At 46.1% G+C, this 25,649-nt stretch overlaps 1 protein-coding gene and 1 long non-coding RNA gene across 3 annotated transcripts in view; one reads left to right on the top strand and one right to left on the bottom strand.

Moving 5' to 3' along the window:
• Window positions 1–23,043, top strand: part of MSMB (microseminoprotein beta) — a 63,725-nt gene extending 40,682 nt beyond the window's left edge. The window contains exons 1-4 of one of the 2 annotated variants that reach the window (XM_054503009.2): window positions 10,097–10,204; window positions 16,317–16,422; window positions 17,323–17,428; window positions 22,805–23,043. In XM_054503009.2, the coding sequence (XP_054358984.1) occupies window positions 10,202–10,204; window positions 16,317–16,422; window positions 17,323–17,428; window positions 22,805–22,934 (345 nt within the window). In that variant the 5' untranslated portion in view covers window positions 10,097–10,201 and the 3' untranslated portion in view covers window positions 22,935–23,043. Of the gene's footprint in view, window positions 1–10,096; window positions 10,205–16,316; window positions 16,423–17,322; window positions 17,429–22,804 lie in introns of those variants that run through there. The other variant, XM_054503008.1, reaches the window with a different exon arrangement.
• On the bottom strand, window positions 20,514–25,649 carry LOC129044878 (uncharacterized). The gene is made up of 3 exons (XR_008504842.1): window positions 25,444–25,649; window positions 23,557–23,753; window positions 20,514–20,973 (listed from the first exon to the last, which is right to left on the bottom strand). It is a non-coding gene; the product is annotated as an uncharacterized LOC129044878 (long non-coding RNA).

Here is a 25,649-nt window from a genome sequence, read left to right as displayed (position 1 = left end):
CCTAATTTTGTATTTTTAGTAGTGGCTAATTTTTTTATTTTGTAGAGATGGAGTTCTCACCATGTTGCCCAGGCTGCTCTCAAATTTCTGGCCTCAAGCAATCCTCCTACCTGGGCCTCCCAAAGTTCTGGGATTACAGGTATAAGCCACTACACCTGGCCTAAAAATGTATTTTTTGTACATATGTCTCTGTCAAAATTTGGATAAAGAGAAACAGACTGGCAGTGGTATGCATTTCAAGGAAAATAGGAGAAAGCCTATTTACTTAGGAAAGTGAGGCTCGTAAGTACCTCATATACAAACATCATACCCGCTTCACTGGGTTTTGTTACCTGACTTGCCCCCTGAGCATTTGAACTTGCTACCCCCGATAGAGAATTGACTCCCTCATTTGCCAAAGAGGAATCTGAGACCTGGTGAGGGTGCGCACCTGGCCAATCATCAGTAAGCTCCTTTTCATCCCACCCACAGGCAGAGATTAGTAACCATGTCTGACAGGCATTTACTTTCCTCCTGGTGAGCAGCTGGAAAAGAGAGTAGTTTGGAAATAGCACCGTTTGTCTCTCACGTATCTGTGATCTGGAAGCCCCATGCCTGCTTCACATTGTCCTGCCTTTCCAGACCGAACCAGTGTTCATTTTACATATGTTGATTGATGGGTCGTGTCTCCCTAAAAGGTATAAAACCAAGCCGTGCTCTGACCACCTTGGGCACATGTCGTCAGAACCTCCTGAGGGTGTGTCACGGGAGCATGTCCTCAACCTTGGCGACTTGGTGCTAACACTGTACTAAATTACCAGGCTGGTTAACATCTATTGCAATTTCTTGGTGCCAAAGGCTGTGGGAGACCTGAACACATCGTCAAGGGAGGAGGAAGGGGAAGGAGAAGGGCTGTGGGATCCCCCGCATGAAAGGCCCCATGCTGGTGGCAGCCCCCGCCTGCTGCTCTAGGGCTCAAAGGTGCTTAGATCTCTTCACTTGAGTGCAGATGCTGCTGGCCCTTTGGGCAGGTGTGTGAGGGAGGCAGCCCTGGCTGTAAAGAGAGCACGGGCTTGGCTGGGTGCGGTGGCTCATGCCTGTAATCCCAGCACTTTGGGAGGCCGAGGTGGGCAGATCATTTGAGGGCAGTAGTTTGTGACCAGCCTGGCCAACATGGTGAAACCCCATCTCTACTAAAAAAAAAAATACAGAAAGTAGCCGGGCATGGTGGCATGTACCTGTAATCCCAGCTATGCAGGAGGCTGAGGCAGGAGAATCACTTGAACCCAGGAGGTGGAGGTTGCAGTGAGCTGAGATAACACCACTGCACTCCAGCCCGGGAGACAGCGGGAGACTCCATCTCAAAAAAAAAAAAAAAAGAGAGAGAGAGAGTACTGGCTTTTGGGTCATTAGGCCTGTTATATAACTGAATTGTGTCAGGCCTCTGAGCTGAAGCTCAGCCATTAGAACCCCTGTGACCTGCACATATATGTCCAGATGGCCTGCAGGAACCAAGAAGTCTGGAGCAGCCAAAAAACCATAAAGTAAAACAGCCAGTTCCTGCCTTAACTGAGTAACCAAAATTACAACATTTTACCATTGTGACTTGTCCCTGCCCTACCTTAGCTGATCAATCAACTTTGTGACATTCTTCTTCTGGACAATGAGTCTTATGATCTCCTCACTATGTACCTTATGACCCCCTCCTCTGCTAACAATAGATAACCACCTTTTACTGTAACTTTCCATTACCTACCCAACTCCTATAAAGCAACCCCTTCCCCATCTCCCTTCGCTGACTCTTTTCGGACTCAGCCCACCTGCACCCAAGTGAATTAAAAGCCTTTATTGCTCATACAAAGCCTGTTTGGTGGTTTCTTCACACGGATGTGCTTGACAAATTGGGGTCGGCTTGCCCAGTGCAGTTAAGTCCAGATATCCACACTGAGGTTGCAGCACTAGAAAGGAAGGTGTTTATTCACAGAGCCCTGAGCAAGGGGGACCAGGCAGCTCATGCTGCTGGTGTGATGGCTGGCAGATGTGAACCCTGAAAATTTGAGACAAGTGTCAATTAATTTATAAAGTTTATTTTGCCAAGGTTGAGGACATGCGCCCGTGACACACCCTCCGTAGGTTCTGACGACATGTGCCTAAGGTGGTCAGAGCACAGCTTGGTTTTATACCTTTTAGGGAGACATGAGCCATCAATCAACATATGTAAAATGAACATTGGTTCAGTCTGGAAAGGCAGGACAACTTGAAGCAGGCAGGGGGTTTCCAGATCAGAGATAGGTGAGAGACAAACGGTTGCATTCCTTTGAGTTTCTGATTAGCCTTTCCAAAGGAGGCAATCAGATATGCATTTATCTCAGTGAGCAGAGGGATGACTTTGAATAGAATGCGAGGCAGATTTGCCCTAAGCAGTTCCCAGCTTGAATTTTCTCTTTAACTTAGTGATTTGAGAGGGCCAACATAGTTTCCTTTCACACACGTAAGGGTTTTTAAAGGCGGGGTAAATTTTCAGGAAAGCAGAAGTTAGATAAAACTGTAAATCAGTACATGAAGGGTACACATTGGTTTGGCCTAAAAAAGGTGAGATATCTTGAAGCAGGGGCTTATAGGTCATAGGTGGATTCAGAGATTCTTTGATTTGTAGTTGGTTCAGGAGGCGATGCCTCGCCTGAAAATTCAGGGTTAACAGAAAAGAGTATTAGCTTTAGCTCATGGGTGTGGCTTTCAGGAGCCTCCGGAAGAAATTTACAATGAAAGAAGGTGGTCAGAATGCAGTCCTCAGCTCCCTCTATCTGAGGTCTGCAGGCCAGCAGATCCGTTTGGTGGGGGTCCACGTGGAGGTCCAGGTTTCTGAATGACAAACTCAAGGAGTGTGTTAAGATGTTATCTTTAGTTCCTAAAACTAAACATCTCCGGGCTCTAACTTCCTTGGCTATTGTTTTGGGCTACTATTTCCTTCCTGCCTAACAAGTTACTTACTTACTTCTCAGGGCTAGCTGGATGCCTGAAATTTCCCTTGAAGGCACTCAAGATTTTCCTTTATTTCCATGCTTGGTGGTGGCGTTGGGGGTGGTGGCACAGGTCCCTGCTTCATCTCACGCCTGGGTTTAAATTCTCGCTCTTTCTCACCATCTGAAAACCCTGAATAGTTGTTTCCATCCTGAAACCTCAATGCCCCACTGGTAAAGTGGGGGTGAGAAGGCCTGTTTTGTTGTGTTGCTGGGAAATCCTTGAGGTAATGCATGTGTGGACATGAGAGGCTCCAGCTCCCTTCCCACCTCTCGGCCCTCCACCCTGGGGTGGTTCTGGAAGGCACTGCTCATGGTAAGGACAGAAAGTTGCTGGCTGGCGTTCTTCTGTCTGATTCAGTGGCTGTATTTACTTTGCCTGTGCTCTATGAGGAGAATAAGGGCCTGTGATGCTGGTATAGATCAGTTCAGATGTGCTGGTGGGTACGTGGCTGCTGCCCAAGACTCCTGAGTGCCCCCACGCAGCATGTTGGATCCTGGCCCCTCCAGACTTCAACATCATCCAGAAACAGAAGGAGTAGAACCTCGCACATAGGGTCCCCCAGACTGACTTCTGGCAGCTGAACTGAAGGGTCGGTGGTTGAGCCACACTGGTTGTTCAACACTTTGAATACCACATCCAGAAAGAAAATACAAGCTCCCTGTCACCAGAGCCTTCTTGTGACTGTGTTACATTCAACACAAGACAAACATCAGCTTCACAAAAGGGAGCAGTCTCTGGGACAATCCATTGAAAGCGTGGGAGGCAGGTAGTTCCTGGGTTCTGTGCATAGTTGCTCTAAGCTGTAAACACACGATCCTTGACCAAATACCATTTAATCCACTTGACAAACAAGAAGATTCCAGGCCTCCAAGGGGATGCCCAAGTCTCCCTTTTCTCTGAGACAAAACCTGGTTTTGTTTCTTAGGTTTCTCAGCGGCTAATCCCGAACATGTTGGCTTTTGCCCCATTTCTTTGTCCCAGTGTTTTTTCTGCTGTTTTCACACCTCTCTGGATAAGCTTTCCAAGTTCCTTACAGAAAACAAGAAAGATTATTCACCAGCAGTCTTCCTGGTCCCTGGCTTGTCAGCCTCAATGCATTCCAGTGCGCTCTTGTGACGCCTTATCCAGAGTACCTATGGCTCACAGCATTTAGTGTTCTTTCTCACTATTCTATTAGTGGCTTCCTTTTCCAACCCAGTTCTTTGCCTGGATATCCCGGATCTCTGTCCCACCATCACCCTCACTCCATGTGGGGGGTTCATCCTACAGCATTTCTGTTGCTGTAAAAAGACCCTCTACTGCATCCTTTGGCATGGAGAATTTGTCTTATTGTATTTTTGAAGCAAGAGATTATGCAGAAATGAATCCATGGGTGGGGGCAGAGTCTGTCTTTCTGGTTTCTGCAGAGTGAAAACTTTCATAATGCCTGTCCTAGACTAAGCCCCGCAGTCCAGAAGCTGGTCCACCTCTGGATTTAACACTTGAGCTGAAAACGTCTCTTTTTGCCCATGCTTATTTTAGTTCAATTTCCAACAGAACAGAATCCTGACGAATACAGAAACGGGTCCTGCCACAGGGTATTACAAAGATTGGGCTCTACAAAGTAAAACTGCCAGGGTATAAGTGGACCCTCAGGGAGGCTGGCTTTTGCCAGGCTGGGAATTGGGCAGTCCTCGAACACTGAACACTTTTCCATCTGTCCCTTCATGCCTGCTTGTCTTGGGGAGGCTGGCTTTTATGGAGGGGTCCCTGGGAAGGAATGGGGGCCGATGGGGAGGGGAATGGGATCCGTATTGTGTATTTGGGGTGAGGAAGGGACCCAGAGGGAAAGTGGAAAGAAAAGGAGCCGGTGGAGGGCAATGTGCAGGGTGGGGGTGGGGGTGCAATTTTCACCTCTGGTCTCTGTGAGATACGAAGTAAGATTGTGTTCTGCGTATGAAGTAGGCAGTTGGGTGAGAGGTTTAAGAGAAGAGATCATGGTTTGGAAAGGCTCTAGAGCAGGATGGGAGAGGAAGCAGATGGGAGATAAGTCATCAGCTTGAAGACTGGTAAGGGGAGCCCCCACCGATCCTGGTGTTAAATCAAGTTTAGCCTAAAGCCTTCTCCTTACATATTTTAAATTCACCCTAATGGTTTCTCTGTACATAGTGAACTGTACATAGTGAACTGTACATAGTGAACTAACTGTAAGCTTACTGCACGTGTAAACAGGCTGTCACCTACTCTCGTACCAAGTAGCTGAGTCTCGGTTAATCACAGTAGCCAGACTTCAACCACTCACAGGCGGCCAGCTGTTCAAACTGGACTCAAATAAGCCAAACACCACGCTATCACCAATCCGTCTGTTTCTGTACCTCACTTCCAGTTTCTGTACATCACTTTCCTTTTTCTGTCCATAAATCTTCGACTATGAGGCAGCGCAGGAGTCTCTCTGAACTTATTTTTGCCTAGGGGCTGCCTGATTCACACAAATGGTTCTTTGCTCAATCAAGCTCTGTTAAATTTAATTTGTCTAACGTTCTTTTAACACTGGGAATGATGGCAGGGCACGGTGACCCATGCCTGTAATCCCGGCACTTTGGGAGACCAAGACAGGCAGATCACTTGAGGTCAGGAGTTCAAGACCAACCTGGGCAATGGTGAAACCCCGTCTCTACTAAAAATACAAAAATTAGCCAGGCATGGTGGTGCATGCCTGTAGCCCCAGCTACTGGGAAGGCTGAAGCACAAGAATCACTTGTGCCTGGGAAGTGGAGGTTGCAGTGAGCTGAGATTGTAGCACTGCACTCCATCCTGGGCGACAGAGCAAGACTCTGTCTCAGAAAAAAACAAAAAACAAAACAAAACAAAAAACCCTGGAAATGAATGGCAGCTCCTGCCACACAGCATCAGCCCAAGGGCTGTGTGACTCCATGGATCTTAAGGTGTTCTTTGGGGCTTGTAGTGTTGACCCACAGGTGGGGATAGTGTGGCTGAAGTCAGAGTTAAAGTTTAAAATCTCTACGTGTCAAAACATATCATTTGAGAGGTAAAAATATAAATGAGGAAAATTTCTCATTCCTTAGTTCTAACTCCAGAATGGGTGTGCTGACCATGAAAAAAATCAGGGAAATATTTTAACGTGTGTGACACTTGAAGATTAATATCTTTAATATTAGAAGCCTTAACTAATCCAGAAGAAAAATGTAAATACCCCAAACAGAAAAATAGCTAAAGGACATGAGTGAACAGGGTACTCACAAAAGAAGAAAAATAATTAGTCAATACATATACAAAAAAAGGTCTAGGCTGGGCATGGTGGCTCACACCTGTAATCCCAGCACTTTGGAAGCCCGAGGCGGGCAGATCACGAGGTCAGGAGATCAAGACCATCCTTAATAATATGGTGAATCCCCGTCTCTGTTAAAAATACAAAAAGTTAGCTGGGCCTGATGGAGGGTGCCTGTAGTCCCAGCTACTGGGGAGGCTGAGGCAGGAGAATGGCGTGAACCTGGAAGGTGGAGCTTGCACTGAGCCGAAATTGCACCACTGCACTGCAGCCTGGGAAACAGAGCGAGACTCCGTCTCAAAAAAAAAAAAAAAAAAAAAGATCTAATCTTGCCAATTAGCAAAGAAAAATAAAGACAAAACATTTCCCACATATCATAGTAACAGGTGATAATCTAAGAGAATTATAATTTTCTTTTACCCAGAAATTCTACCTTTGTGATTTTTTTTTTTTTGAGATGGAGTTTCGCTCTTGTTGCCCAGGCTGGAGTGCAATGGCTTGATCTCAGCTCACAGCAGCCTTCGTCCCAGTTTCAAGTGATTCTCGTGCCTCAGCCTCTGGAGTAGCTGGGATTACAGGCATGCTCCACCACGCCCGGCTAATTTGTATTTTTAGTAGAGACAGGGTTTCTCCATGTTGGTCAGGCTGGTCTGGAACTCATGACCTCACGTGATCCACCCACCTCAACCTCCCAAAGTACTGGGATTACAGGTGTGAGCCACTTCACCTGGCCTCTATGAATTTATCTTAAAGAAATTAGTGTAAGTGTGGGAAATTTTTATCTGAAGGACCTGGATTTCAACAGTGTTTCTTTTTTTTTTTTTTTTCTGAGACAGAGTCTCGCTCTCTCGCCCAGGTTGGAGTGCAGTAGCGCAATCTCCGCTCACTGCAAGCTCCGCCTTCCGGGTTCACGCCATTCTCCTGCTTCAGCCTCCCGAGTAGCTGGGACTACAGGCGCCCGCCACCACGCCCGGCTAATTTTTTTGTATTTTTAGTAGAGACGGGGTTTCACCATGTTAGCCAGGATGGTTTCGATCTCCTGACCTCGTGATCCGCCCGCCTCGGCCTCCCAAAGTGCTGGGATTACAGGTGTGAGCCACCATGCCCAGCCCAGTGTTTCTAATTATAGAAAAAAAAGTCAGAAACAACCTGAGTGTTCAACAAGAGGTACCTGACCAAATAAATGATGGTCCATATCATTCCATGGAATAAAATGTAGCCATTAAAATAATAATTAGCCTGGGCATGGTGGCTTATGCCTGTAATCCCAACACTTTGGGAGGTGGAGGCAGGAGCATCACTTGAGCCCAGGAGTTCAAGACCAGGCTGGGCAGCAGAGCAAGACCTTGTCTCTACAAAAAAATCTTAAAATTAGCTGGGTGTGGTGGTATGCTCCTGTAGTCCCACTTACTTGGGAGGCTTAGGTGGGAGGATCAATTGAATCTAGGAATTGGAGGTAACAGTGAGCTATAATGGTGCCACTGCACTCCAGCCTGGGCAGCAGAGCAAGACTATGTCTTTAAAAAAAATTAAAATAAATAAAAAGAAAAATAAATAAAGGAAATTAAGTTGGTTCCATCTATAAGGATGACAGTTGAGGTAGGATCAACACTGAAAACTGATCAGGCAGGTTTGGACAGAGCTGGCTGTCACACACCCGGAGAGCACTGCTCATTTCATTTGCCTTCCTCCCTGTGGGCAGCTGGCCACACCTGCTCCGAGGATCCCTTTCTCAACCTCTGGGGAGCAGTAGGTGAGCTCATTTCAGCAGTGGTATGGGTTGGTCTTTCCAGGATACTTTTTACTTGGGAATACCTGAGATAACCCAGGTGAAATCCTGTTCTGGGCAGCTGCTTTGCGCCAGGCACCCTGCTGGTCACTGGAAGGCACACTGACAAGAATAGGTCACAGTCACTGTCTGGGTCACAAAGTTCTTAATTGCAAACAATAGAATTTGCTCTAGGTCATTTGAGGTGGAAAGAGATTTGTTAGAGAATTCAAGCCTCTACTAAAGGCCAGAGACACAGGCTGTCTTGGCATAAGGTCAGGTAGAGCACTGAAACCACCCTGCTGCTTGGCTCCAGCAAGACCACCCTGCTACCAGTCACAGTCACGGCCCCCATGCACTGACACTGCACACTGGACTCCAGAAACCCTTGCCCTAAGAGCCAGAACCCTCCACACCATCATTCCTAGGGAGATTCTGCATGATGCCTTGGACCGTCTCTGAAGAGGACTTGTTGAGAGGAGAGTGTTTGTGGAGCCAAGGTTTGTGCCTGTACCCTGGAGACAAGCAGGTGAAGGCAGCAAATCCTAGTTGCTCTCAATGTAAGGCAGAACTTCCCACTTCACACTGTGGGAAGTTCTTCAAACTTGGAGTTTTAAAAGAAACCAAGGCGCTACAGTGCATGATGAATGTGCCCCAATTTCCTGGAACTTAGAGTCAATGAACACTTAATTTATGCAGGTAAAGGCAGAAGTGTGTGGCACCCTCGGTGAGTGAGGAGGCAGCTAGACAGCACTACAGCTCTTCTAAGGAGCAGGAGAGTGACCTCAAGCTGTATTAGGGGTGGTGAGGCTGATTTTAGGGAGGGTAGAGGATGGTGCTGGAAAGGGCCACTGTGGCCAGCTCAGACGAGCTTCAAGCACCCCCTGGTTAGAAGCATGAACTCTCACCTGTGGGCAGAGGGATCTCAGGGTTAAATTTTAGGAACTGTAGCAAGCTGTGGCGAGGAGTGAGGGGACTTTTGGGGATAAAATTGTCTTACGAGCTCAATGGCACCCCCTAAAAATTTACTGGTTTAAGCCCTAACCCCCAATATCCCAGAATGTGACTGTAATGGAGACACGGCCTTTAAAGAGGTGGCTTAGGTAAAATGAGATAGTTAGAGTGGACCCTAATCCAATACGGCTAGTGTCCTTATAAGAAGAGGAAATTTGGACACAGAGAGAGATGCCAGGGATGCATGCCATGTAAGAGGCAGCAAGAGCATGGCTATCTGCAAACCAAGGAGAGAGGGCTCAGAGGAAAACAAGCCTTCCCCAGTGGCTTGACCTCACATTTCTAGTCTCCAGAACTGTGAGCAAATAAATTTCTTTAGTCAAAGCCACCCAGTTGCAGTGTTTTGTTGTGGTGGCCAGAGCAAACAGATAAAGTAGTAAGTCCCTCCAGCACCCTAGGAGGTTCTGCTTGTTGCCATTCCCCAAAGGCTATCCTAGCCATGACGAGGGCAGGTGCGGTTGTTTGGGAGGAGATCACTGTGGAACGAAGAGAAGCAAGGATTGCTTGATGCAGCAGTGAGTAGACTACAGATTCAAGAAGGGCTCTAGAAAGGTCCAGCAATTCAGCTTGTCAGGGAACCCCGAGCTGTATGTAGTTCTTGCTCTCCTGTGCCCTGCAGGATGGCTTGACCCATTTCTGTTCTCATGTCAGACCCTAAGGGCAGAGTCATCTGGGCCACAGACCCAGGCCCGGTGGGCCTGGTGGGCTGACTTGTGGGCTATTCTTATGCCTTCAGGAAACCCACTTTTACCACCTGGCTGTTGTGACTGGCATCCCTGAGGCTCTGTTTCTTTGTGTGTAAAATCGAATAAGGACACATCACGTGCTAGCAATCCACCAGCATAGGGCGAAGGCTCAGCCAAGAGAAGTTCTCTCCTCCTCTGCTCTTTTAGGTCAGCAGCAAAATGCAGATCGGGGTGGGGACAAGGTAAACACATAACTTGGGTGGAGATCTGATTGATTAATAACTCATAAATCATCTGAAACCATACTTTCCTTTTGATAGTCAACCCTCTGTAAACACTCAATGTGTTCTCACCTTGTTATCATTCCCAATGATGTCAAATGCGTGGTTGCCCTCTCCAGTATAAAAGTTTGATGCAGCTTTTCCTGGATGTACCTGTCTATAAGGAGTCCTGCTTGTCACAATGGTAGGTAACTGGTTTTATATACAAAGGCTAGAAAAGCAAAAGAGAATATGTATTCCTATTTTAATATGCATGTGCTTCTACCACATAGCATTGAATGGTAAATGTGACCTAGTTAGGAATCTTATGTTATCACCTGCAATTCAATGTGCAGAGTATGAGAGTCTGAGAGCTTGCAAAAATTGTAATGAGTTTAGCACTAGTTCTATTCTCTAAGCTGTTTTTCGTTCCAGTAATTCTGGGGTTCAATTAGATTTCATAGGTGTCTCTAATTCTTGGGTCCTATGTGAGTAATTTTAAATTAAAAATAATTTCAGAGCTACATGACTGCATCGTTTTTGAGTTGAGGGAACTGAGCCTGGGGAGGGGAAGAAGCTGCCACTGGGGTCTCACCGCAAGCCTGTGAATGAGCTGAGATAGGAACCCAGGCATCCCTCTCTCCCTGCCAGGGGCTCCTAAACTTGGCCGTGCAGTGGAACCTCCGGGGGAATTTTGAAGAACACTGACACCCATCTTCCACCCCGACACTCTGATTTAATTGGGCTGCAGTGAGAAGAGGGCATCAATTTTAAAAGCTGCCCAGGTGATTTTAATACTCAAGTTTGGGAACCATTTCCTCAGGCCCTTTTCACTGTATCATGTGTTAAGGAAAAATCTTGGGTTTGGGGTTGTGTTTGTTTATTTATTTGTTTGTTTTTGAGAAGGATCTCACTCTGTCGCCCAGGCTGGAGTGCAGTGGTGCAGTCATGATTCACTGCAGCCTGGACCTTCCTGGGCTCAGGTGATCCTCCCATCTCAGCTTCCCAAGTAGCTGGGACCACAGGCGAGCGCCACCATGCCCGACTAATTTTTGTATTTTTTTTAGAGTTAGGATTTTGCTATGCTGCCCAGGCTGGTCTTGAACTCCTGGGCTCACGCAATCTGCCCACCTCAGCCTCCCAAAGTGGTGGGATTACTGGTGTGAACCACTGTGCCTGGCCAAGAAAGAATTTTGCTTCAAAATTTATAAAAACCCATGCAGGCTTTTCTTGTGTCTTAAACTTGATCTTTCTTAAAACACTCTTTCCTAACGCTGGGGAATGAACTGGGCTGCTCTCGGGGCTGCAAGGGAGATGAGGCAAGAAACAGCCAGCCAAGTGGGAGGAGCCAAGGGAGGCGGGAGAGGGTCCTCAGGAGGGGACCCCTGGCTTCCTCTGGGCCACTCGGCAAGACAAACTTGCTCTCAGAAAGTGTCCGGAGGCAGAACTGGGGATGGTAAAACAACAGTGGGGTGGGAGGTCCTCCCCATCTCCACTCGACAGGCTCCTCCAGCCTATACTCCATGCAGCCTCACAGTGAATTTAGCAAGCTGCGGAGCTGGCAATACCCCTGCCTGCCTAAGATCCTGAGGACCCCCAACTCTTTATTTATTAATTTAAATTTATTTATTTATTTTATTATTGTTATTTTTAGTAGAGATGAGTTTTTGCTATATTGTCCAGGCTGGTCTCTAACTCTTGGGCCCAAGTGATCCTCCCGCCTTGGCTTCCCAAAGTGCTGGGATTACAGGTGTGAGACATTATGCCTGGCCAGACCCCCAACTCTTGATCGTGGGATAACCCTTCCAGGAGCAGTAATTTACCTAAAGAGACACAACTTCTTTTTTTTTTTTTTTTTTTGAGACGGAGTCTCTCTCTGTCGCCCAGGCTGGAGTGCAGTGTGATCTCGGCTCACTGCAAGCTCCGCCTCCCGGGTTCACGCCATTCTCCTGCCTCAGCCTCCGTAGTAGCTGGCACTACAGGCGCCCGCCACCACGCCCAGCTAATTTTTTGTATTTTTAGTAGAGACGGGGTTTCACCATGTTAGCCAAGATGGTCTTGATCTCCTGACCTCATGATCCGCCCGCCTCGGCCTCCCAAAGTGCTGGGATTACAGGCGTGAGCCAGCGCGCCCAGCCAAGAGACACAACTTCTAAGGGTACTGCCAGCCTGCTTCACCTCAAGGCTAACTGTACCATCTAGAAAATCCTAGCCCATTCTGGCGTCGTGGTGTAATCTCCTGCACACATCAGGAGCTCAGGGTTACTAAATGCAGGAAAGGAAGACACGAAGGGAGGGAGGGCTGGTGGCAGAATACAAGACAGGAATGAAAAGAAGCTTTAGAGCCTCTCTACTCAGGGGTGGGCCTCAGACCAGCAGCGTGGGCATCACCTGGGAGCTTCCGTGTAAGTCTAAAGACCTACTGAAGCAGAATCTGCAGGTTAATTAACAGGCTGTCTGGTCGGGCGCGGTGGCTCACGCCCATAATCCCAGCCCTTTGGGAGGCCGTGGCGGGCGGATCATTTGAGGTCAGGTATTTGAGACCAGCCTGGCCAACATGATGAAACTCCGTCTCTACTACAAATACAAAAATTAGCCAGGTGTGGTGGTGCACTCCTGTAATCCCAGCTACTCAGGAGACTGAGGCAGGAGAATCACTTGAACCCGGAAGGCGGAGGTTGCAGTGAGCCAAGATTGCATCACTGCACTCTACTCTGGGCGACAGAACGAGATTCCGTCTCAAAAACAAACAAACAAACAAAACAAAACAAAACAAACTCCCAGGAATTTATATGCACATTAAAGCAGCACTGGCTTGGTCATTGTTCCTGGGTTCTCACCTGGGAGACTAGGTAGAGGCACTGGCTCCGAGATTGTGTTTCCTGTGAGCTCCCTGGGTAACTCTAATGCTCAACCAAATGGGAGAACCCCTTTTTTTTTTACAGGGAAGGAAAACTGAGTTTTAGAGGGGGAGAGAGAGAGAGAGAGAGAGTCAGCGTTAGGCTATTTCTGAGATACTGTCAAGTGGATAATCTCAAAATTAAATAATTTGCTCTCTGCTGTCACCATGTTTGGACTCTCCCCCAGTGGTTCAATCTCCTGCCTCTGCTCTAGAGCTGCAGGAGACTTGGGGATTTTGCACATGTCACTTGTCCTGGGATGCAGCCCTGCTTGTCCCTGTTGACTCTCCTGCTTTGTGACTCAGTGAAACAAGATCCCCAAGATTCCAGTGATCCCCAGTACCCCAGGAGCCCTCTTTCTGCATGAAGGGAGTAAAAATGCTGTCAACAAGGCTGGCTTTTGGGGGGGGAAAAAGTTTAGGTTTCCACAATGATTTCGAGCTGAAGGCTACTCAGAAGAAGAATGAAACAGAACAAGTGCCACTCCAAGTCCTGGCTTGAGCTGAATGTATCAAGGCGTTGTGTTGTTTTTAAAGAATTTCTTTCTTTCTTTCTGGCTATAAAACTCATATATTTTATTGTAGAAAATTTAGAAAATAAGAGGAAAAGTCCAAAGAAGAAAATTGTCATAATCTTCCCATCCAAAAATGACTTGTTATTTGGTACAAAACCCTCAGTGTGTTGTGAGCATCTCTCTCCGCATCACGGGAATCATGTATTTCATAGCCTGCTTCATTTCATGTCGTGACATGTGGTGATCAATTGCTCATGTGACTTCACCTTCTACCTTGCTGACTCACCAGGTGTTTTTCTGAGTCACTGTTCTCCACCAGCTCTGTTCTTGGGCATTTTGTTTCTTTCCATTTTTCCACTGCAGTGAGCATCGTTGTGGAGGAGTCTGTCTCTGTCTCTGTCTCTGTGCCATTTTTAGGATCACATCTTGGAGATGAAAAGGTGAAATCAAATGTTGTAAATGGTTTTAAGAATGTGGATATATAATAGCAAATTGTTCTCCATAACGATTGTTCAAAGTAAGTCATTCTTGTGCATATCACTTCCCATAGATGCCTCTATTTCCCTCTGGGTATTATAAATTAAATGATTATTCTCACCATCCCATTATGTTTGTATTTCATGCTACATATTTACATTTATTCTGGTATCAGTAAGTTGAACTTTTTCATGTGTTTATTCATTTCTGTGTGTGTGTGTGTGTGTGTGTGTGTGTGTGAAATGCCACTTTATTTCTCTTGCCCTTTTTCTGTTTAAGATGTTTTTCTTCTCCCATTGGTATGTAATGATATTGTTCTGAAAATCTGATATCTTTCTAATTTCAGTTATGTTCTTATGACGTTTATATTCTCAAATCTATTTTTCTTTTACGCTTAGAATAAGTATTTATGTATATATGCTGTGATTATTTTATGATCTTATTGTAAAAACTTAACCCTTGAATCCTTTTAGAATTTATTTCACTAATGGGGACTCAAATAGGAAATTAACTTTGTTTCTTCCCCAAATAGTTCACCACTTGTTCTAATAGCATTTATTGAATAATCGCTCTCCACAGATCTCAAAGAACATGTTTATTTTATAATAAACTTCTACATATATTTATACTTTCTGGGTTTTGTTTTTTTCCTTTTTACCTTATCCAACTACCTTTGGAACTTTCTGGGTTTTCTATTTTGATCTCTGTGTTTGCCTTTTTTTTAAAGACAGGGTTTCATTCTGTTGCCCAGGCTGGAGTGCAGTGGTGCTATCTTGGCTCACTGCAGCCTCAACCTTCCTGGGCTCAAGTGATTCTCCACCTCAGCCTCCCAAGTAGCAGAGACTACAGGGACACACCACCACACCCACCTAACTTTTGTATTTTTTGTAGAGATGGGGTTTCACCATGTTGCCTAGGCTGGTCTTGAACTCCTGAGCTCAAGCGATGTGCCTGCCTCAGCTTCCCAAATTGCTGGGATTACAGGAGTGAGACACTGTGCCCCCCCATCTTTCTATTCTTATATGAGTAACATACTACTTCAAGTAGCGTCACTTCATAATTAATTTTAGCAATCTTACAGAATAAATGCCTTCATTCCCATTGTCAAAAGACAAAATTACAACAAATTTAGTTTAAAGATCTTAATTGACTTTTTTTTTTTTTTTGAGACGGAGTCTTACTCTCTTGCCCAAGCTAGAGTGCAGTGGCACAATCTTGGCTCACTGCAACCTCCGCCTCCCGGGCTCAAGCGATTCTCCCGCCTCAGCCTCCCGAGTACCTGGGATTACAGGCGTGTGCCACCACGCCCAGCTAGTTTTTTGGTATTTCAGTAGAGAATGGGTTTCATCATGTTGCCCAGGGTGGTTTCAATTGCCTGAGTTCAGGCAATCCACCCACCTCCGCCTCCCAAAGTGCTAGGATTACAGGCATGAGCCACCATGCCCGGCCCTCAATTAACTTTTACTTGTGAGTCTATAATCAGGGAATACCTCATTCCATAAAATAGATCGAGTGTTCTGCAGAGCTGACCAGAGAAGTTTGGCCTTTTTTTTTTTTTTTTGAGACGGAGTCTCGCTCTGTCACCCAGGCTGGAGTGCAGTGGCCGGATCTTGGCTCACTGCGAGGTCCGCCTCCTGGGTTCATGCCATTCTCCTGCCTCAGACTCCTGAGTAGCTGGGACTACAGGCGCCCGCCACCACGCCCGGCTAATTTTTTGTATTTTTAGTAGAGACGGGGTTTCACCGTGTTAGCCAGGATGGTCTCGATCTCCTGACCTCATGATCCATCCGCCTTAGCCTCCCAGAGTGCTGGGATTACAGGCGTGAGCCACCGCGCCTGGCAGGGAAGTTTGGCTTTATAGACAGAAAAGAGCCAGAAAAAGCAGAAACAGACAACAAAAAGTAAATTGGTCCTTTCGAAGTGACTTTGCTTATAAGTTAAAGCAGAGGGGACTTTCTCATCAGGTCAGCTAAAACTGGCCTGTTGGGCATTTGGCTATTACCTCTCACTCTCTTCTAATTTCTTAGAAGGTTGGATAAGCAACTTAGTTTTGGCTTAGTGGCAGAGAACTTCAGCATGGGCGACTGCATTTTGGTTTGGTCTGTTGGGCCCAGTGCAGGAGCTCAGTCCAAACCAATGGCCTCCTAAACATTTTATTTAACACCATCTTCCCTTTCAAAAGTTCCCAGAAATTACCATGTTAAGGTTTGTTTGTTTATTTAGCTCATCTCAAAAAGATGACAAAGTCAACTAGATACTTTTCCTTGTTCTACAATTTCAGCCTAGATTAACTGGTTTGTTCAATTATGAGCTCCACATCATAACCTCTCACCAGAGCCCAGCCGAGGTCCTGGTACACAGCACTCAGTCAAGGATTATCCTTTGAATTAATTCATTCTCCACCCTGACTTTTCTTCACGTTACAGAATGTTCTCCTGGGCAGCCTCGTGATCTTTGCCATCTTCGTGACTTTATGCAATGCATCATGCTATTTCATACCTAATGAGAGAGTTCCAGGAGATTCAACCAGGGGTAAGTCTTGGCTTTTCAATGTTTATTATGTTATTGCAGCCTGGTAGATGGACCTGTTTGCAGATGAAAGCCTTTGTGTTTCTGTTTGTTTGTTTTTTGAGATAGTCATGCTCTGTCTCCCAGGCTGGAGTGCAGTGGCGCCGTTTCAGCTCACTGCAAACTCCTCCTCTCGGGTTCCAGTGATTCTACCTCCTCAGCCTCCCAAGTAGCTGGGACTATAGGTGTGTGCCACCATGCCTGGCTAATTTTTGTGTTTTTGGTAAAGACGGAGCTTTGCCACGTTGGCCAGGCTGGTCTCGAACTCCTGACCTCAGGTCGTCTGCCCACCGAAGCCTCCCAAAGTGTTGGGATTACAGGTGTGAGCCACTGTGCCTGGCCTCACTTGGGGAGCCTTCTAAGAACACAGTAGCCTGGGCCCTGCACCCAGAGATACTGATTTCGTTGTTCTGGGGTAAGGCTGAGACATGGGTGGTTTTCAAGTACCCAAGATGTTTCACATGTGCACATGAAAACCACCTATGCAAAGCAAAGGGAAGTGTAGAAGTGAGATACTCATCCAGAGATAATCCAGCAGGAAAAAACTTGGTCCCAAGTACCCATAGGCTCACATGGCTACCTAATTCAACAAAAAGGCCTTATTTTTTCTTGAAATATCTGTTCTGAAATAAAACTTGGAAGGATATAAGCTTTCTGTAAGAAAACATTATCAGTAGCATGAACTGAACAGTACTGGAATTAGCCATGGGTGAATACAGGAGCACCACTCTTAGATACCTTTAAAATAATTGAGCTCCTCTCTCTCTGGGAGAGGTGTAGATAGTAGGGGCAGGATTCAATGTCCTGATAGGCCTTGTTCTCATTGCATGACTTGCACTGATGATGTTGTGTGTATTGTTTTAGAATGCATGGATCTCGAAGGAAACAAACACCCAATAAACTCGAAGTGGCAGACTGACAACTGTGAGACATGCACTTGCTACAAAACAGAAATTTCATGTTGCAGCCTGTAAGTCTGAAGCCAGTGCTGGCCAAGAGGGGGACATAGCTGTTCTCTGAGGAACAGCTACTCCCTCTTGCAAAATTCCAATCTTCAGGGGTTTAGTTTTTGTTTTAGTTTTTTATAGACTTTATATAGAGTAGTTTTAGATTCACAGCAAAACTGAGCAGAGGTACAGAAATTTCCCATGTGACTCCTGCCCTCCCACATGCACGACCTCCCTGTTATCAACATCGTCCACCACAGTGGTGTATTTGTTATGACTGATGAACCTACATTGCACATCATTATCACCTGAGTCCATAGTTTATGTTAGGGCTTACTCTTGGTGTTGTGGTATTGGGGGGTTAGTTTTCAGTCCTATTTCTTTCTTTTTAAAAAATTGTGGGCTGGTCACAATGGCTCACGCCTGTAATCCCAGCACTTTGGGAGGCCAAAGCGGGCGGATCACGAGGTCAGGAGATCGAGATCATCCTGGCTAACACGTGAAACCCTGTCTCTACTAAAAATACCAAAAAAATTAGCCAGGCGTGGTGGCGGGTGCCTGTAGTCCCAGCTACTTGGGAGGCTGAGGCAGGAGAATGGCGTGAACCCGGGAGGCGGAGCTTGCAGTGAGCCGAGATTGCATCACTGCACTCCAGCCTGGGCAACAGAGCGAGACTCTGCCTAAAAAAAAAAAATTTGCGGTAAAATATATGTAACGTAAAATGTACCATGTTAACAATTTTAAAGGTATACTTTAGTGGCATTAAGTCCATTCACATTGTTGTGGCATCACTACCATCCACCTCCAGAACTTGTTCATCCTGCAAAACTGAAGCTCTATACCCATTAAGCAGTCACGCTCCATCCCCTGCTCCCCAGCCCCTGGCAACCACCATTTTACTTTCTGTCTCTATGATTTTGACTACTCTAGGTCCCTCATATAAGTGGAATCATACAGTAATTGCTTTTTTGAGACTGGCTCATTTCACTTAGCATAATATCCTCATGGTTCATCTGTGTTGAAGCTTGCATCAACATTTCCTTCTTGTGCAAGGCTGAATCATATTCTGTAATATGGAGAGACCACATTTTGCATCTCCATTCATCTGTTGATGAACACTTGGGTTGTTTTCCACCTCAGTCTCATTTCTTTTCTGTTGTTTTTGAAACTTGATAAGTAGCTTTATTCCAGATGGGCTCCTGAAGACAGGAAAGAGTATCTAATTGTCTGACACTATTCTAGAGATTGGCCCGATCATCACTTCAGTCTGGGCCTTGTAGATTTGCAAAAACAGCAGTGGCTCTGAGCATAGGCAGAGGGATCAGATGTGAGGGGTAAGGGAGGATCTGTAGTGTGCCTTGCAGCATAAAACTTAGGCTGCTTCACTGCTCAAGTTTAACTCACATCAGCCCAAAGGCTATGCAGATGTTTTCTGCTGGGGGTTGCTATGGACACCAGAAGTCTAGAACTTGAGCAGGCAGAACACAGATTACCCGCAGTGCCATCCTAATTTACCTGTTTCCTCAGCAGCTATGTCCATACCAGCTACCTAATTCCCAACCCCCCAAATCCATCTAACCTCTTCATGGAGCCTTGGCTTGTAGTGTTTTGCAGGAACAGGAATGGATCTGATGGCAGAAGCATTGGTGTCAAGGGGCATTTCCCAAACTTGTCTGATCACAGACTCACCTGGGAAGCTTGATGAAATACAGATTCCTGGGCTCCATCCCAGAACTGATTGATCAGAATCTGTAGGGGAGGGGCCAAGGAATCTGAATTTTAACAGGTGCCTTGAGAGTCTTACGAGGACACTGTGAGTAGAGAAGCAAGCACTTGACTTAAATCAGAACACCTGAGTCCTACTGAACTTGAAGTGCCTGGAGAGTTGCAGCCACATTTATCGAGCAGGCCTCATGCTAGGTGCCTAATGGAACAGAGGAATATTGGACTGGGAGACGGCTGGCTGCTCAGAGCAGGCTCTTGGGCATCGCATTGGCCAGATCACTGGGTATTACAGCTGAACCTTGATTTTGTGGCTCCAGAGATTTGACATTGTCTTTATATCAAGTGTTGATGTCACTCTGGTGGAGTATGATTGTATCCCAGCCAGGTGAAGGACTGGTGACTGGTCCCTCCCTCACATAGGAGCGTGGCTCCCTGGTGGCTAAAATGTCCATATCACCCAGATTTGGCATCCCTGCCCTCTTCTAAGATTCTCCACTGTAGGCTGGGATTCTCATGGTCCTGGTGTGGAAACAAGCCAGGCTGCTCCTTGCAGTGAAGAGGGAAGAACCTCACTGTTGGAGTCAGAGTAACTTGAGTCTGAATCTCCTTTCCCTTGTATACTAGCTGTGTGACCCTGAGTAAGTTTCTGAATGTCTCTAAGCCTCTGTTTCCTCACAGTATAATTAGGTGGCTATGACAATTAAATGAGATTCTGTGTATATATTCTTTAACCCAACAAACACTTAATGCCTTCTCTGTGCCAATTCTGTGTCCTGTGAGCCTGGGACAGTAACTGACACCTGGTCAGGTTTCAAGGTTTCAAGGTTTCTCCTGCCATGTTGCCTATTCCATCTGGCACACTGCTCCACGCAGGGGAAATGAATCAACACCTTCTTCCCTGGAATTGCCTCACTTCCTACCAAGTTTGTTTTTCTCATGAACTTTTTTCTCCTTCATGGAAAAATACAGACTTTGATCAAGCTTTTTCTGGAAGAAGTTTTTGGACCCACTGCACCCTCTATGGGACGCTGCCCAGATCTCAAGGTGCTCAGTGGCAGTGGAGCCTGAGGCTGGGGGCCCAGGCAGAGGCTCCCAGGCAGGGCATGGGAGATGTCCTGGGCTCCACGCTGCCTGGGAGTGGGAGACAAAAGGCCAAGGTCATCCAGCCACTGACTCTGGATAGCTGAATACCCGATGTTGACAGTTTCTCCCTCCCTCTCTCTCTCTGCTGTTTCATCTATAGAGCTAAGTCTGGTTTGCACTGAAATAAGCATCCAGTAATATGCCCTTTGCCTTACCAACTTGTACTTGCACACAGGCAGCACAGATTCACCATTTGACTTCCTACCACGAGCTAAAAGAATTGTATCTCTTCAACAAACACCACTTTATTTTTAACCATTTTTTTTATTGTAGTAAAATGTATACTACATAAAATGTGCCAGTGTAACCATTTTAAAACATACAATTCAGCGGCATTAAGTACATTCACAGTACTATGCAACCATAAACACTATTTCCAAATCTTTTTAATGACTCCAATCTGAAACTCTATATCCATTAAACAATAACTCAGATTCCCCGTCCCCCAAACCTGTGGTAATCTCAAATCTACTTTCTGTCTCTATGAATTTGCCTACTCTAGATATTTCACATAAATACAACCACACTGTGTTTGTCTTTTCGTGTCTGGCTTATTTCACTCAGCATGTTGTCAAGGTTCATTCATATTGTAGCATATATCAGTACTTCATTCTTGTTTCTGCCAGAATAATATTCCATGGCATGGCCATACCACATTTTGCTTATCCATTTATTTGTTGAACACTTGAGTTGCTTCTGCCTGTTGGATAAAGTAAGTAATATTGTTGTGAACATTAGCATACATTGTTTGTCAATATACAAACATTGGCATATAATGTTTGAGTCCCTGCTTTCAATTCTTTTGGGATATATACCCAGGAGTAGCTTTCTGGGTCATATGGTAATTTTTTGTTTAACTTATTGAGGAGCTGCCAAGCTGTTTTCCACAGCAGCTGCACCATTTTACCTTCCTACCAGCCAGCAATCACCTTTAAACATGAAAAACATGAAAGATTTTAAATGATATTTCCCAATTTTCTAAGTAAACATATGAATTATAGAATCATTGGGAAGTATAAGAGAAAAAAGAAGAAATACCTACTCATAATCCCAACTGCGTAAAGGTAATAACTATTAACATTCTATTTTTTAAAATTTATTTATTTGTATTAAAAAATTGAGACAGAGTCTCACTGTGTTGCCCAGGCTGGTCTCAAACTCCTGGGATCAAGCTGTTGTCTCACCTCAGCCCCAAGTAGCTGGGATTACAGGCATGTGCCATCATGCCTGGGCTTTTATCATCATTTCTTTTCTTTTCTTTTTTTTTGAGATGGAATCTTGCTCTGTCGCCCAGGATGGAGTGCAGTGGTGCGATTTCTGCTCACTGCAAGCTCCGCCTCCCGGGTTCACGCCATTCTCCTGCCTCAGCCTCCTGAGTAGCTGGGACTACAGGCGCCCGCAACCACACCCGGCTAATTTTTTGTATTTTTAGTAGAGACGGGGTTTCACTGGTTTAGCCAGGATGGTCTCGATCTCCTGACCTCGTGATCCGCCCGCCTCGGCCTCCCAAAGTGCTGGTATTACAGGCATGAGCCACCGCGCCCGGCCCTATCATCATTTCTTTATGTCTCTTTTCTATATGTTTTTTCTTTTACATAGTGGGTATCAAATTTTATATCACACTTTTGTGGGCTGATTTTTCCACTTAATATTCTAGCATTGGGCTGGGCATGGTGTCTCACACCTGTAATCCCAGCACTTTGGGAGGACAAGGCGGGTGGATCATTTGAGGTCAGGAGTTCGAGACCAGCCTGGCCAACATGGTGAGACCCCCCTCACCCATCTCTACTAAAAATATAAAAATTAGCTGGGTGTAGTGGTGTGCTCCTGTAATCCCAGCTACTCAAGAGGCTGAGGCAGGAGAATCGCTTAAACCTGGGAGACGGAGGCTGAAGTGAGCTGAGATCGTGCCACTGCACTCCGTCCTGGGTGACAGAGTGAAACTCATCTCAAAAAATTAAAGTAATAATAGTAATAATACATAAATATTCTAGCATTAGTATCATCTCATCTCATCAGAACTCTTCAAAATATTTGTATGTACTGCAGCTCAATTAGAGGTGGTCTCTGACTTTCATCAGCTTCTCCCTGGGCTCCATGACGCTGGCCTGGAGTGACTCATTGCTCTGGTTGGTTGAGAGAGCTCCTTTGCCAACACGCCTCCAAGTCAGGGCTGGGATTTGTTACCTTTCCACATTCTAGCAACAATATGCTGGCCACTTCCTGAACAGGGAGGGTGGGAGGAGCCAGCATGGAACAAGCTGCCACTTTCCAGAGTAGCCAGACTTGCCCCTGGGCCTGTCAGCACCTACTGATGACCTTCTGTGCCTGCAGGATGGAATGTAGGGGTGAGCTGTGTGACTCTATGGTACAGACTGGTCCAGGTTCCTGGAGGCCACACTCTGGGGCTGCCAGCCAAAGGGTGCCCTTAAGTTGGAGTGTGGGTGACTTCCTGAACAGAGCTGGCACTGGGGAGGGGGTGCTGGGGGTCCTTTCTCTTCTAACAGGCCTGGGTTTTGTCTCAATGACAGTGTTTCTACACCTGTGGGTTATGACAAAGACAACTGCCAAAGAATCTTCAAGAAGGAGGACTGCAAGTATATCGTGGTGGAGAAGAAGGACCCAGAAAAGACCTGTTCTGTCAGTGCATGGATAATCTAATGTGCTTCTAGTAGGCACAGCGCTCCCAGGCCAGGCCTCATTCTCCTCTGGCCTCTAATAGTTGATGATTGTGTAGCCATGCCTATCAGTAAAAAGATTTTTGAGCAAACACTTGAATATGTGTGTCCTTTTAATTTATAATTTGTGTATGCATTGATTTAATACACATTATAAAGAATACAAAACATTTAAAAAGGGAGCCAAAACTACATATGAATGGCCAGGCACAGTGGCTCATGCCTATAATCCCAGCACTTTGGGAGGCTGAGGCAGGCGGATCATTTGAGGTCAGGGGATCGAGACCAGCCTGGCCAACACAGTGAAACCCCGTCTCCACTAAAATACAAAATTAGCGTGGTGGCAGGCACCTGTAGTCCCAGCTTACTGGGGAGGCTGAGGCAGGAGAATCACTTGAACCTGGGAGGCAGAGGTTGCAGTGAGCCAAGCTCACATCAGTGCACTCCAGCCTGGGTGACAGAGTGAGACTCCATCTCAAAAAACAAGGAAACAAACAAACAAACCCAAACAAAACAAAATACATATAAATAAAAGTTATATTTTTCCTAAACTCTATAATAGGTCATTGTGCATCCCTTACTCAGGGGACCACTGCCACTCTTACTGTTTCTGATGTCGGCACTCTGCTGCCTGTGTCCTGCTGTCTGGTGAACGATGAAAAACACGTGTGTCTTCAAGCTGGAATTAGATCCCTTCTTTTCTTTATGGTGTTCCTGTTTATCCCTCTTTCCTCTTCATCAGGAAGTGTCTTCTATGATGTGTCTCCCACATTCCTCTGTGTTTGCTTGAGGTCAAAGCAGCCTAGAACAAGACAGCCTGAAGAAAGTGCCCCCAAGACCACATGCAGCCCAAGGGGAATTAAAGGCCAGGGGCTCTGCCTTGCAGATAGAGAGTGGCCTGGGTGCAAGGCCCCAGTATCAGCTATCTCTTGCTACATACAGACCACCCAAAACTTAGTGGCTTAAGACAATGACAACATTGATTCTCTTTTAACTGTTTCTGTGTTAAAGAACATCTGTTCACTCAACAGGTCTGTACTGAGTACCTGGGCCAGGCAGTGCTCTGGACCTGGGGATACAGCAGTGAACCAGAGAGATCTCAGGCGAGAACCCTGTTCTCCTGGAGCTTGGACTCAGCTGTATGTACGTGACAGATCAGAAATGAGCAAACAGTCATCTGTTGAACAATCAGTGGGCAACTTATAAAGGGCTTTATTTTCCCCTGTGCCCTATCTGTTCAAACATGCTATGTGGGTCAGTTGAGCAATCTAGACAGGTCCCTTAGCTTTCTTGTTCACCTTCAGATAATTTTAAAAAGTGGTCTGAGTTACATTTTGAGTTACACAAAGTCTCATTCCAGGGGCTGCATCTGAATTGAGAGGGAATGGGGCACAGGAGAGTTAAGGGCTCCTTCTGCCTGAGGTCACGTTCTAGGCTGACTTCCTCATGGGACTTTTGTGGGCCTCTCTCTCCACAGCTCCCCTTCCACTCACAGCCTATAACTGTTATTTTAGCTTCTGCATCATAATCTATGTCTCCTGTTGTTTTCTAATGAGGTTGCCTTGCCCCTTGTAGCAGAGTCACTCTTGGATGAGATCCATAAAACCCTGCTATGATCACCTCCTTTGCTGCGGAATGTGGGAAAGGAGTTGGCAACTGAGTATGGAGGAGCTCTGTCAAAACTGAGACAGAAAGAAGTGCTATTTAACATCTAGTCACAAGTAAATAATGTGGGTTATAATCTGGGCTGTAGGCTGGACTTGGTGGCTCATGCTTGTAATCCTAGATCAGGTGGGAGGATCGCTTGTGCCCAGGACTTTGAGACCAGTCTGGGCAACACAGCAAGACCCTGTCTCTACAAAAAAATTTAAAAACCGGGCATCATAGCGCATGTCTATAATCCCAGCTACTCAGCAGGTTGAGGCAGGAGAATCCCTTGAACCCAGGAGGCAGAGGTTGCAGCAAGCCGAGATTGCGCCACTGCGCCTGAGCGACAGAGTCAGACCCTGTCTCAAAGAAAAAAGAAAAGAAAAGAAAAAAAGAATCTGGGTTCTGCCATTTATTTATTTACTCATTTTTTTTTTTTTTTTTTTTTGTGACCAGAGTCTTGCTCTGTCGCCCAGGCTGGAGTGCAGTGGAGCGATCTCGGCTCACTGCAACCTCCGCCTCCCAGGTTCAAGCAGTTCTGCCTCAGCCTCCCAAGTAGCTGAGGCTACACGCGCGAGCCACCACGCCTGGCTAATTTTTTTGTATTTTTAGTAGAGAAGGAGTTTCACCGTGTTAGCCAGGATGGTCTCCATCTTCCGACCTCGTGATTCGCCCGCCTCGGCCCCCAACCTGCTGGGATTACAGGCGTGAGCCACTGCTCCCGGCCTATTTACTCAATCTTTAGAAAAACAAATGTGGCAAAGGTGGAATCATACAACATATGGCCTTTTGTGTCTTATGATATTCATTTTTGCATCTGCATGTTCAAACTAAATAATATCTACCTTGTGAGGCCATCTGAATCACTTAGGGTGGTCCTCGGCACCAAATCTGCCTTCAAAAAAGCATTTGCTTCATTTAATTTCGATTTATTCACCAAGGGCTAAAGGACACTGTGCAAGGACGGGGAGGGAGTGTGCGCCTGCGCTCCGCGCCTCCTAGAGGGCGGTCAAGGGCTTCTGGCTGACCCGAGCGGAGATCTCGCGAGACT

The sequence above is a fragment of the Pongo pygmaeus genome, chromosome 8, assembly GCF_028885625.2.
Source record: "Pongo pygmaeus isolate AG05252 chromosome 8, NHGRI_mPonPyg2-v2.0_pri, whole genome shotgun sequence".
NCBI classification, from domain to species: domain Eukaryota; kingdom Metazoa; phylum Chordata; class Mammalia; order Primates; family Hominidae; genus Pongo; species Pongo pygmaeus.
This window is presented reverse-complemented; position numbering and strand designations above follow the sequence as displayed.